Genomic DNA, 13,448 nt, shown 5'->3' on the forward strand with positions numbered 1-13,448 from the left:
AGAGAGAGAGAGTTCTGATATGCAATAATGGTCTGGAAGGCTGGAATAGAACCTTCCTGGTTCAACACTGTAATGTCCTCTCTCTCTCTCTCTCTCTCTCTCTCTCTCTCTCTCTCTCTTTAAGTGTTTGTCAGAGTCTTTACAGGCAAACAGTCTATAAATACTGACACTCTGCTACAGCCAGTTTCAGCCTAATATGGAGATGAGGTCCTAGAAGTACAACCTCATCGCAGCCTCAAGAGGGTGCTAATGTGACTACAGACATTTTCTCTGGTTGATCTTTCTTGTGCCCTGTTGTCCAGTCCCCAATGTTATCATTAAAGAGGAATCAAAGTTGAAGTCTGTAAGTTAATAGTACGAAGACTTGCGAGTCCTTTTTGAAACTGTGAAGTTTGAAAACAATGTTTAAGCAGTTACATTAAAACGTCTTGCAGAATTAAAGTTAGTCTTCAGCAATGGGTGCTAAAATGCTTATGACCAGCAACACATTTACAGGTGATTTTAAAAACAGAATAATTTAAAATTACTCTACTGTTGGTCTCATAGACTTAGTTAAACAGGCAACATGACTCTATTCTCCCACAATTCCCTGGTCTCTGGGTGTTTATCAGATACCACTGAGGAGAGAGAAGGAGGTAGAGTGGGCGAAATGCTTGTTGGTCCACATTGGTCTACAAACAGGAAGTGGACCATCAGAGCCCCATGAGGCTGGGTGTTAATATTGAGATGACATACTGATTTAGAAACACATACAGTGTGTTTCTCCGACTGCTTTCCTTTCCTTTTCTTCTCTTTTGTCCATTTTTTTCCCCTATTCTCTCTTCCTTTCCTTCTTCACCTTGCTTCTCTCTTTCTTAACTTTCCTCTCTTTTTCTTTCTGTTCCTTTTTTCATCCTCCTTTTTTCTTCTCCACTCCCCTCAGCTTTCTTTTTTCTGCCTCCTCTTCTCCTTCTTACTTTCCCCCCTCTCCTCCCCTCTTTCCTCATTAGATGTTTCTTTAGTTGAATCACCACATTTTTCTAAAACATCATCACATTATTGAGCTAAACTCACTCACACACCCACACCCCCACACACACACACCCCCCCCCCCCCCCCCCCCCCCCCCCCCCACACACACACACACACACTATACAAACACAACTCCCTTACACTGACAGTTTAATGAAAAACTGTTAGTCCCTGTATTAACAGACCTGTCAATACATTTGGGAATCATTGCAGTGTGCATCCGTGTTTTGTGTTATGGTAACAGGTCAGGTTCTGTTGTCGTTGTTATTGGCGCTAAAAGCATTTCTAAACGTGCTTTATCTACATTATTGGGGTTATTTTTGACGAAGTTAGGTTTAGGAAAAGATAATGGGTGGGATTATATAAGGTAAGTTTTGTGACACGATGGACAAGAACGGGACAGTTGGGTTTAGGAAAAGTGACATGCGGGACAGGAACCCCAGTCTCCAGGGTGAAGATCCTGTGTTGTTTGACTAATCCACCAACCTAACCAACCTCCTGAAGCGGAATAATTTGTTACTAGCTCAAGGTACTCTTAATACTACGTCATTTTCAAACTCTGCTTAGCCACTACTCTGCCCAGTGCGTTCTACACATGCTGACGGGACCTTTTAGCATTGTATCTGGCGCTGACAACCATTGCCCAAGCGTCCGTATTTTACAAGTTTGGGGTGAGAACTGTTCAACATTTAATGTGGTCAGTTCAACCCCAAAACGTTCCAGTAGATGATAAATGCCAATTTTTTGAACAGTTGCACCCCACAAAAGACGCAATATACAATATTAAATTAACTGTTCAGACAATACAGTAACAAGAGCTATTTAAGTTAGCTAGATACCTGGTTAAAGTGGCTATTTGAAACTTTCAGTTTGTGTTGATTCTGCCGGCCGCTTTGGACAAAACGTCCCAGTTAAATAGTAAATGATGTAAACATATTTGTTGTAAATCTTTATGATCATTTCACAAAAGAACCAGGCAGGCCTGTCTTATTGCAGGATCAAATTTTTCTTCAAAACCTGCCATTTTCAGCAGGTAGCTTTCTAGCTCTAAGTTTGTTGTTGTTTCCTGAAGGCCAGGGATTTTGAGAACGGCAACACAAAAGAGAGCAGAAGGTGAGGGACACCCAGCTAGAATTTCTTCCAAAAACATGCATTGTTCTATTCACACAGTAAAAATAGAATGAATACATTACGTTTAACACATTTTATTTCTAAGGTTGTCAATGTTTTAAGCGGGACCCAAACACCCCACTCCCAGAAGCTTTTTTTTTGTCTAACATTGGTCGAGTTAGTGCTATCAGCCGAATGGCTTAGAGCCTAACGGAACCAAATGTGTATCTCGTAAAATTTATACGTGTATAGTTCCAGGTGCCATCAGGCTTGGGTCTATTAGTTATATAATTCAATGTGAATAATTCAGTGTTAGTACACAAATGTTGAAATGACATCAAATGCTGTCCCTTGTAGACGTGATAAATTATCCTGAAGCTAATGCTTACCTGTTTAGGAGGAAATTAGCCAACTCGGCATCTTTAAAATACATCTCCAGTATTTACCCGGGGTTTGTTACGTCTCTGGTCACGCAACTGTTAGCAAGCTGTTTTTTCTAAGTTTGGTAGAATCTATCTATATTGATCTTGTTCATTGTTTGCTGCTTTCATGATTGTAATAACGTTACAGCTGTAGCGCGTTGAATTTAAGCTTTTACAGGTATATAATTACATGTATCTGGCAACCTGGAAAATTTAAAATCATAAAATGCAAAGACTAAAATAAAATTTAGTTAGGTCTTGCAACAAAGCTAGAATAAACACTAGCACCACTTGAATCACGTTCCTTATCACCCAACATATGCACACAGAAATATAACAATGTCAAAGAGTTTCCCTGAACAAAAGCTGTAGTTTCTTTAGAAAATAAACTCCAGAACTTTATGTTTTATGTAAGATTACTAAATAAAAAATAGTATAATTTTGTAATCTGTTGCCTCAACAACATCCCCAAGAATGACATCAACAGAATGTTACAGATAGAATTAGGGATGAGAGAGTACAGCATTATCGGTATCTGTATCTGTTTACCACATTAATTATCTGTATCTGTATCTGTACTGGGACTGGGCGGGGCCTAACCCGGAAGTGGACAGGATTTAACCCAGAAGTGGGTCGGGTTGTCTTGAAATGGGCGGGGCTTTAACTGGTAAGTTATATAAGCATGCAATTGATATGGGTTGATCAGAAATTGTTACATTTATTGCTGATTAGAAAACTATTTACATGACAGCGTCAGCATTGAGCAATGGTGTTGTTATGGTAACAAACAAATTATATACAGAACAAGTTTTGCAACAACGAATACAACACATGCGGTTGCAATTATGAAGTAAAATGTAATGAAAAAGAGTTTTCATACTCAATATAATTTTCTTTTTTACTGTGTTCTACGAATCAAATAGATTGAATAAGTTAGAGCCATCGGCATAGACGCGAGTCGCATTCTACCAACCCCCATGTCTGAAACCCCATGTTTACCAGAAAGCCATTGGTTAAGTAAGTACTACAAACCGAGGTAAAAAACAAACCTGAAGCTGAAGAAACCCTAAACGTTAACGGAAAAGACCCGCGGACCTGAGTGACTGAGGGAGAGGGAGACGAAGAGAGCTGTTCACGTCTCAGTGTTCTGCGTCTGAGTGAGCAGAGCGTGTGTGTAGGGGAGGGGCGCTGTGACGACTAGCCTATCACAGAACGCAGACACAGTCCGCTACCCAATGAGGAGTTTTCAATCCGAGCACAGATATTGACTCGTGTTACTCGTTACTTGTATTCGGCAAAAGTGCTTTATCCGTACCGGATACTCGTCATCTCTGGATAGAATGTTCTACCTTTGTTAACACATTACAGGAACATTTATAAAAATCTGTAAGGTTCTGAGGCCTCAATAACATAACATTTTCTAAACGTTTAATTGAAAATGTTTGTCCTTTGTTAGTTGTTCTAAGATTGTAAGAATGTTTTATAAAAGAACTTTTTTTTAATTTGTTGAAACAAATTAAAAAAAAGTTCTTTTATAGATTTTGTTGAGGTGAACCTCAACAAAATCTTCAAAACCGTTTCAAGATGTTGCAGGTAGAACGTCCTACTTTTGTTAACATCACATTAAACATTTTATAAATAGAATTGGGTCCTAAGTCCTCAATAACAAACTCAAAACATTTTCAGAATGTGTCATTGAAAATGTTTTTTTTGTTATGACGTAATATTGTGAAGATGTTTTATAAAAGAACATTTTGTAATCCTCCATAAAACCCCCAAAACATTATGAGAAGGTTGCAGAAATAACATTCCACTTTTGTTAACATGTCACATTACAGGAACGTTTTATGAAAACCGTAAGGCCTCAATAACATACTCAAAACATTTTCAGAATGTGTCATTGAAAATGGTCTTCTGTTATTATGTAACATTGTCCAGATGCTTTATAAAATAATTTTCTATTTTGTAATCCTCAACAACACCCCCAAAACCTCATCAGAAGGTTGCAGAAAGAACATTCCACCTTTGTTAACATGTCACCATCTTTAATCTGAGGCCTTACAGCCTCAAAACATTTTCCAAATGTTTCTTTGAGAATGTTCTTCCTTTTGTTATTATGTAATAGTTAAAATGTTATGTCTATAGATTAACATTTAACGTTATAAGAACATTTTACATAATTTTGAACATCATATACATGTTCTGTGAATATCAGATTACGTTTCCTTTAAAACATTATTAGAACATGTGGGTAATGTTGGCCAATGTTTTGGGAACATACCCTGCTAGCTGGGCATCCAGCACAGAAAGCCACGAGCCAATGTCCTAGTATCCACTTTTGCCCACCTCTCTCTCTCCATTTTTGGTTTCCGAGCAGATGACAGACATTAGTCTGGGCTGGAAGAAGTTTCCCACGGCAAAAGATAAGGTCTCTGTTCAGAGAGACACACCCTACACACACACACACACACACACACACACACACACACACACACACACAGTAGAACGGTTTGAGCCTAGTTTCTTTTTTACTGTAATGGTTCATTTTTACTTCTTAGCCTAGCTTATTAGCTTTTGGTTATTTGGTAGCTTTGAGGTAGGTGGGCATGGTTTCAGGAACCAGGCTTCCTTAAGTCCACCTTAGCGCTACTATGCTCCACCTCCATGCCCATTGTCAGCACTGCCAAGATTGTGATGCCATCGGAGACCAGTTTTGATTGTATACAGTCAATGATGGAAACATGTTTATTTCTGCTGTAAAGATGGGAGTTTTAACAAGGGGCTCTATAGGTTTTGAGTTGCTTGAGTTCTATCTGTAGCAAATTTCACAGTTTGCACAGTTTTTGCACAATTTCCAATAGTTGTATAGTTAGAGTGCCCATATTGTGAAAAAGAAATCCCTTTTACAGGGATTTGGGGTGTTATTTTGTGTCTCTGGTGCTTCCACACGTATTCAAACTTGGAAAAAACGCTATCCATGCTGTTTTGTAGCTAAAGTTCAAGGGAGTACAAAGTTGATGGGAATTGTGCATGTGGTCAACATGGATACCTGTACCAACTTTTTCTCTGAACCAAAAATGTCAATGTGGTGGTACAGAAAAAAAACAGGATTACCAAAGTCTGGGTACCATGGTTATTTAATTATTTAATTTCTAGCAAGTAATCAATATTAAAGTAAGTAGTTAAATTTGTCAAGTAACTTCCCCAATGCTCATCAGTGATTCCTAACCTTTGTTGATGCATCTGCTCTTGCTTTTGAACTCCAGTCTGTCCAGCAGTGATCTACTGTAACAATCAATAATAGTCAGCTCATTGTTCACTGTAGAAGCACATGCTGCATCATGAGATGTCTTTCTCCCCGCGGCTTCAAAATCTGCTCAATTACCCACTGTTTCCCGCAACTTTCTCTCTAACTTGTGTCCCTCTTCTTCCTCCCTTCATCCTCTCCTCCTCACTGTTCTCCTCCTCCTTCCTTCTTCTCTCACTTATTCTCTATTTTAATTTAATTTCACGGCTGTTAGACAGTAAGGGCAATATTGTGAAGTTCAATCTTTCTCATCCATCTGACTTTTTTATCATCCCTTTCCTTAAGCTATCTCACTATTTCTTCTCTACCATCTCTCTATCAGTCTTTCAGTTGCTTCACTCATCAGTATCTCCCGCCTAATTACTCTTATCTCCCTCCGTCATCCCTCCCTTTTTTGCAACTTATTCTTTCTCACTATCTTGTACCCTCCCTCCCTCCCCTTTCTCTCTCTCTCTCTCTCTCTCTCTCTCTCTCTCTCTCTCTCTCTCTCTCTCTCTCTCTCTCTCTCTCTCTCTCTCTTTTAAGACTCTGTGTCTCTCACTCACACACCACATCAACAACTACCATCCCGACCAAGCCTGGCCAAGGATGTTTACTTCTTGCTTTTATCATAAGGCCTAATGACGTTTAATTGCTTTACTTAACAAGCTCAGGGACGAGGACCAACACAATGCGGCTCAATCCAACCAGCCAGCCCCAGACTTGAACTGGAGCAGAGAGACATACTAAAGGCTGGTAGAGACGGATAGTGGCAAGCCTTTTGCGATTGAGCTTTAATGGAAAAGAGAAGTAGAATAGGAATAGGTTGGTTGCGCAGATTTCATAAAAGGACAAATATTTTGGAAGTTCTCTTGTACGTATGTAAGGTAACAGTTAAGTAGAGTTTACTTGAAATGAGAAAGTAGGTAAGTTAGTAAGTAGAATCCAAACAAAAATCCCAGAGTAAAGGGTGTACAATTAGAAAATTCTGGGATTTCTAAAAGTAAACTCAAACAATTGGACGAGAAGGGTACAGCTTAAAAAAAAAAAGTAGTAGAGTAGAAACTACTATTAAGTGGACTTTGAATTGAAGCCATGGAGCTGCTGGAAGCGTTCTACCGTAGGAAGCTCCGGAAGAAGCCGAAGAAAGTTGAGCTGGGCCGGTCGGATGGGGCACTGTGTCGATCACCATCACAGGCCAGCGTCAACGGCCTGGCGTCCGGCCTCATCTCCAAAGTCCTCAGGTTCACCTCCAGGTAAAACTGGATTTTATTAATCAGAAACACATTTAGAACTCTTAGAGGTCTGATTTAGGTTTGTTCATGTCAAGATCAGAGTTTTGTCAAAAGAGGCCTGTGTCAGTTTGCTAAATAGTTTTCTCTAGAGAAAAAGCAAATTAGTTGATGGGACTGTATAGCTGTATAGCTAATTGTTGCTAAAGTAATGAAGTCTGACTTTAGACCCAATTTTTTCATCATGAATTGACTCTAAAGGGGAACACCACCTTAATTATTATATTTATTTATTTATTAATTAATTTAAAATGTCCTTGGGATGATTAAAGTATCTATCTATCTATCTAATTAAGAATTACAGTTTTATCTTCATGGCCTAGGAAAGTTCAGTTGTGATTATGAGCTACCCTTTCTCAAAGTCAGAAACCAGAGAACCTGAAGCTGCTTCATAGACATAAACAGGAAACTGATTTGTGCACCCATTATATACTGTATATAAATACTCCACCAATGTCATTCCATTTAATGTCTTTGGAACAGTTACAGATGTTAAATTTGATGGCATCACCATTTGAGTTTTAGCAATTTAGCACTTTGGATTTGAGAGAGAGTTGGTAATCTTTACTAATATTTTTTGACTTTCATTAGCCATATGAATTATTAAAATAATTTTGTAAATGAACATAGTTCCCCTTTTATAGCACAGCTTGAAATGTGCATCTTCTTCTCTGGATGTTTTTAACAAATTTCAAAACAGAAAGCCAAATAAATGGCAACAACATTGAACTAATCATTATAATACATGCATGGTACTAATTAGCTTAAGCGGAATAACCAATCAGATTCTTGCGCCAAAGTAGACCCCGACGCAGATTCCAAATGTTGCATTGGCCAAAAAAAAGGCATATGAGGGTCGAACAGTAGAGATGGTGCATGACACCTCACAAACTCTTGGACAATTCACGTTCACCCAACTTGGACCAACGGCCGACAATCTCCTTGGTGTGTCAGGGCCTTAATAAACATGTGTATGTGTAAAACAAATTATTTTTTTTGTGTTCCAAAATACTCACTGGTGACTGGTAAGATTTAAATGTTTCAGGACTTCAAATTAAATTTGTGAAATGTATAACATTGATATGGTATTTATGACTTGGTTGTGACATTTAAGACTTGGACTTAACCTTTGTGACTCGGACATGAAACCTCGGTTTGGACACAACCTTGCTGACTTTTGAATGGAGGGCAAAGGCAAGACGTTTATGTGCATTGGTGTGGTCTGAGACCCAAAAAACACTCCCACAGGTTGTTTGTTCAAGCTGCATTGACAACCTATATTTACGTTTTCAGTGATGGCGCCCACTACTGGAGCAAAGCAGGAAGTAAGGTGAAAAGGTATAGGAGTGCCAAAATGTCCATATAAAGAGGTAGATCGGGGTGGTGAATTGTGAATTGGTCAAACAAACACAGGACGTTCACCCAGATGTGTGGTGTTCGAGTCCTATTTGACAGTAAAAGTAAGTGGTGATGGGGTTTTTTAACTTTACAAACGTCATGGTCAACATCATGTGTGTAACCAGAACTGAAGTAACATCTGATTTGAACCACAACCGCAATCTTTTTCTAAACTTAAATTAGTAGTCTTGCTACCTAAACATAAAATAACTGTGACCGTTTAACAACATTAAAGACGTGTTTAAAACTCCAATCTTTACATTCAAAACTGCAACCGACACTCTCTCGTTTAGATACTATGAGGATGGAAATCACTGCTGCGGGTCGTATCAGAGGCTAGGAACAAATGACCCATATCGTCGTATGGTTTAAAAGATTTGTTGTGTGGGCCAGGTTTCAGAATTAGACTTGGATTTGAAACTTAAACCAAATACCATACTGTACTTAAGCCAGTCCCCCAAGAGCTAATGGAGAGGGTTATTATCTATACACGGGTAAAGGCCATGATAACGTGTCGAGGTATTCCAGTCACGTCCTGTCATTACGCAGGTTCCTGGGCAAGCATGCAAGCATTTATGTCCCTGTCTTCTTCTTACTTAGATACAATCTTTTCCTGTTTATCTGTTGTGTGGAACAAGCAGCAGAACATGTCCAATAGGACGAAGATGAGGGAAGATTATTGTAACTGCCATACTTTTCGGCAACTCTCTTATCATAACTGGTTAGCACATTTAAAATAATGATGGGGAGGTCACAAAGGTTATCGCTATAAAAAGAATAACCTTTATCCCTGAAATAATATACATGTGAAGAAATGAAATGGTTTTTGTATGTTCATCAGATGAACAAAACACATACTTTTCTGTTATATTTTAATTTTATGTTTTAAATGCTGTTAAGTTTTTGTCACCTCCAGCTGATGATTTGCATTTGAAGCCTACCAGGGGGAGGCTTTATTCCCTTTGAGCCACTTGAAGGCTTTTTATTTTGGCACTAGCTTAATATTAATGAAACAACCTGAAAACTGACATGAAAACAGTATGTGTAGGAAGAAATTAAACTGAGAACAACAGAATGGTGAGTGTGGCATGACTGATGGAACATTATGCATAATTTATAAAGACAACATGGAAAATATGTAAAGCTTGATTTAAAAGTCATTTTGCATTGCCAGACCCTTCTCCACAGCTACATTAAAAGCAAATAGCATTAACAGCAAATCATAATTGATGCAGATGAGAAAACAGTGAGGTTTCCCACTAAAATATGATATTTGGTTCATATGGTTCTGACTCCAATTTTCAACAACTTTGTGCTCGATAGTTACTTAAAGCAGAATAGCAAACGAGCAGAATCCAACGCCGCGATACTGATGCTATTCCAGAGGCATTACTGGAGAAACAAAAAAGCTACTTCAAACCACGTTTTTCTCAGATTCAGTCTCAGATTCAACAGGTGGGGATCAACAACGATGAGAAGCTAACTGCTATCCATGTCCAGCTAGCATCTCTGACTGCAAGCCTTGGCTCTATCAAAGCTGATGTGAACAACCTAAAAACTATTGTGGAAAGCAATGAAAGTATTCTTGACAGCCATGGCCACGCTTTTCAAGAGATGGCGGTGAAGCTAGCAGACATGGAGGACAGAAACTGAAGAAAAATATCCCCATTGTCTGGTTGAAAGACGGGTTTGAAGGTTCTAATGCTATCTCTCGCGCTCCCTGCCTAAGTGTTTCCCAATTTAGCAGATGTTCCGATCAAGATTATGAGAGTCCATTGAAATTACAGAGATACCCAAAGAAGAATACCACTACTATTCACTGTCTCATATGTTCTTGTTCTGTGTTTTACATGTTTTGTGTATTAAGGGACTTGAATTTTGATGCACTATTGTTAGGATTTAACAAAATGAAAGGCAATAGCATACCCACACATACTTTACAACGCAGTTTTTTTGATAATGGGTGATCTTTCATTTTTGGTTTGGAATTGTGGCGGACTGAATGTTCCTCACAAACAATCCAGCACTCTAGGCTTATTAAAAAAGAGAAATTTTGATATTGCATTACTACAGAAGACACATTTGCTGCAGGTGGATACCGGCCGTTTAGTCAATAGATTCTATCATACAATTTCCTTCTCAGCAAGTTCTAAAACAAAAGAAGTAGCCCTTGTTGCAAAACCGAATCTCCCACTTAAAGTGTTGTCCTCTTGGTCAGATGATACAGGCGCGATTGTGATCTCCACAATAGAATTTGGTGCCAGAAAAATTGCACTTGTGTCAGCTTATGTGCCAAATGTTTTTGATGGCAATTTCTATAATACGCTCACCAATCAAATGCTGAAGTTAACTGACTGTTCTTTTATTGTTGGTGTAGATTTCAATGCTGTGTGGGACCCAAATATTGATCAGTCCAATGCAAAAGCCACTGGGGACCAGACTCAGGCTCTGAAATCATGAGCCAGATATTTGTCATGCAGTTAACCCTACACAAAGATTATTCCTTTTTCTCAGGTAGACATAAATCTTTTTCCAGAATAGATTTTCTTTTTGCATCCCCTCAATTATTTAATTTAATTGATAAAGCAGGTTACTTCCAATGGCATTGTCTGACCATAAAGGGGTCCTTTGCGTTCCACCCTGAATCCACTTTATGACTTGTCTATTTGTACATGGGCCCTTTTCTTTTTGGAAGTCATATATATATATATGTATATATATATACATATATATATATATGGAGCTTTCTACAACTTGCATAAGTGGAGCGCCACAAAAGACTTTGGACTCTCAGCTCAACATTGCTAAATCCTTAAAATCCTAGACTCTGCTAGACTATAGACTTGTGCTTTAGATTCCTTACTTCTATCTGTGCATGTGTTTGGTCCCGTATTTCTAATGTCCGTCTTTCTGTCAATGTCTTTTGTTTGTTTGTTTGTGTATGTCTGTTTTTGTATGTTTTTTTGGTAAGCTGCAGACTCCATTCCTACTGTGGGTCTGCCCCCTCGCCATCTTTCCTCTTTGTGTTTTTTGGTCCTGCGATGCGTTCTTACATCTGAGTGTATTGTTTGTTAATCTTATAATAAAATATTTGATCACAAAACCAAAACTGAACCCATGGTTGTTAATGGGCTCAATACAGTCCAGTCAGTAGGCAGTTTGAATTCATTTTTGACAGATTTGAAAAATACCATTAAAATGTCTATAGAATCTTTTTAAGCCACTTCTGTGACATGTTTCACTTACAGGGTCCATTTGTTTAGTCAGTAAATTTTTTCCAGACATATATATTTTTACCACAATATGGCAAACAAATACGTCATGTTGCATTTTTGTGTGTGTGTGTGTGTGTGTGTGTGTGTGAGCTTTAAATAAATATTATTTAATTTTAATTTTTCTGTCTATCTGTGGATAGATTTTGTCCCTGCGATAGCGTCACAACTGTGCAAGATGCGATCGCAAAACTTTGCAGGTGTGTAGTTGAGATCAAAATGAAGGCAAAGTTCAAACAAGGCATGTGTACAGTGCAAGGGTTCTTGAGGTAGGAAGTAGGGAGGGTCCATGGCGTTGCAGCTGGTGGGAATGCTTGTATACTGACTCTCTTTTTGTATCTCTATCCCAACAGACGTAGCGAACCAGCATCTCGTCCTCACTCATGGCATTCAACGAAGCTCAGTGAAGGTCAGCAGCAGTCGGCTCAGAGAGGGATGGACAAGATGAGCAGCGCCTGGCACCACAACTACCACACGAGGTCAGTGTTCAAGAAACAGCTCTGACAATAATATTCATAACGTTCCTGGGTCTGGCTCTGCTCCTCATTTTTATTCTACCTTTGGATACATTTTTCCGTAGTCAGCAAGGCAATATATAATGTATATATATATATATATATATATATAATATATGTGAATATATAAAAACTCAATCAGGATCTTCTTTTATACCAACTCATTCTTACTCCCAACTTGTCACATACTGACACTTGGTCGGTAGCGTTCCAGGCTCAAAATTACATGCATGTAAATCTGCAGTTACATTTTTAATGCCCCTCACCAGATGACAATAAAAAAAACAATCCACTGCAAAAGGACATAATGAAGTAAGTGATTTATGGCCTTAATTTTCCTGAGGAGTTAATAGTCAGTTGTGGTTTGACATAATGACATAATGACACCAAACAAACAGTACTGATTACCAGACTTGGCCACTCATGGTTAATGTTACACAAGCCAGCTTATTTAATCTTTTTATTAAGTATTCACAGTGTTTGTATAACCCAAATAAATGTTTATTTTTACTAGGACAGGAATTTGTTGCGACGGAGGACCACAGATGGATCACTTTAAGGAGATTTCAGCTTTAGTCATCTGTCTGTTATATGATGTCTAAATAGTATGTCAAATGTCAGTTTGTACTAACACTGATCTAAAACTTTAAATTTGAGAAGGTCCATATTATGGTTTAAATGGATCTAAATATTAATTATTACACATTGAAATATAGTAGTTAATTAAATATAATGATTATGGATTGGCCACATTGAAAACTGAAGCTGTAACCCTGGCAGTACTTCTATTTTTGTGAGGCCCGATTAGAGGGGGGACTATTTTAGAAACATTTTCGGAAAATTACAACATTTTGGTGAGGAGCTCCAAAGGGTAATTTATATTTTTAGTATTTTCAACCTGAACAGAAAAAAACTAAATTAACCTTTTAAGGAAATAAAAATACTTTTAGAAAATGTGGGCGTTTTTGGAAAGTGAAGACATTTTTTAAAATATATACTATTTTTAAATATAGACATTTTGAAAAGTGGGGAGATTTTGGAAAATTAAGACAGTGAGTTACACTTTTTGGACAACAAGAAAATTTTTTGAAAGTGACAAACCTTTCGGAAAGTGTGGACATTTTGGAAAAATAAGAAATTTT

The 13,448-nt window shown here is 38.1% G+C and overlaps 1 protein-coding gene across 4 annotated transcripts in view; it reads left to right on the forward strand.

The window, feature by feature from the left end:
- shroom3 (shroom family member 3) overlaps window positions 1-13,448 on the forward strand; it is a 122,527-nt gene that overhangs the window by 70,491 nt on the left and 38,588 nt on the right. For 3 of the 4 annotated variants that reach the window (XM_032540308.1, XM_032540307.1, XM_032540309.1), the window contains one exon: window positions 12,145-12,270. In XM_032540308.1, coding sequence (XP_032396199.1) covers window positions 12,145-12,270 — 126 coding nt within the window. Of the gene's footprint in view, window positions 1-6,380; window positions 7,086-12,144; window positions 12,271-13,448 lie in introns of those variants that run through there. The other variant, XM_032540310.1, reaches the window with a different exon arrangement.

Source organism: Etheostoma spectabile, chromosome 16 (genome assembly GCF_008692095.1).
Source record: "Etheostoma spectabile isolate EspeVRDwgs_2016 chromosome 16, UIUC_Espe_1.0, whole genome shotgun sequence".
Lineage (NCBI taxonomy): Eukaryota > Metazoa > Chordata > Actinopteri > Perciformes > Percidae > Etheostoma > Etheostoma spectabile.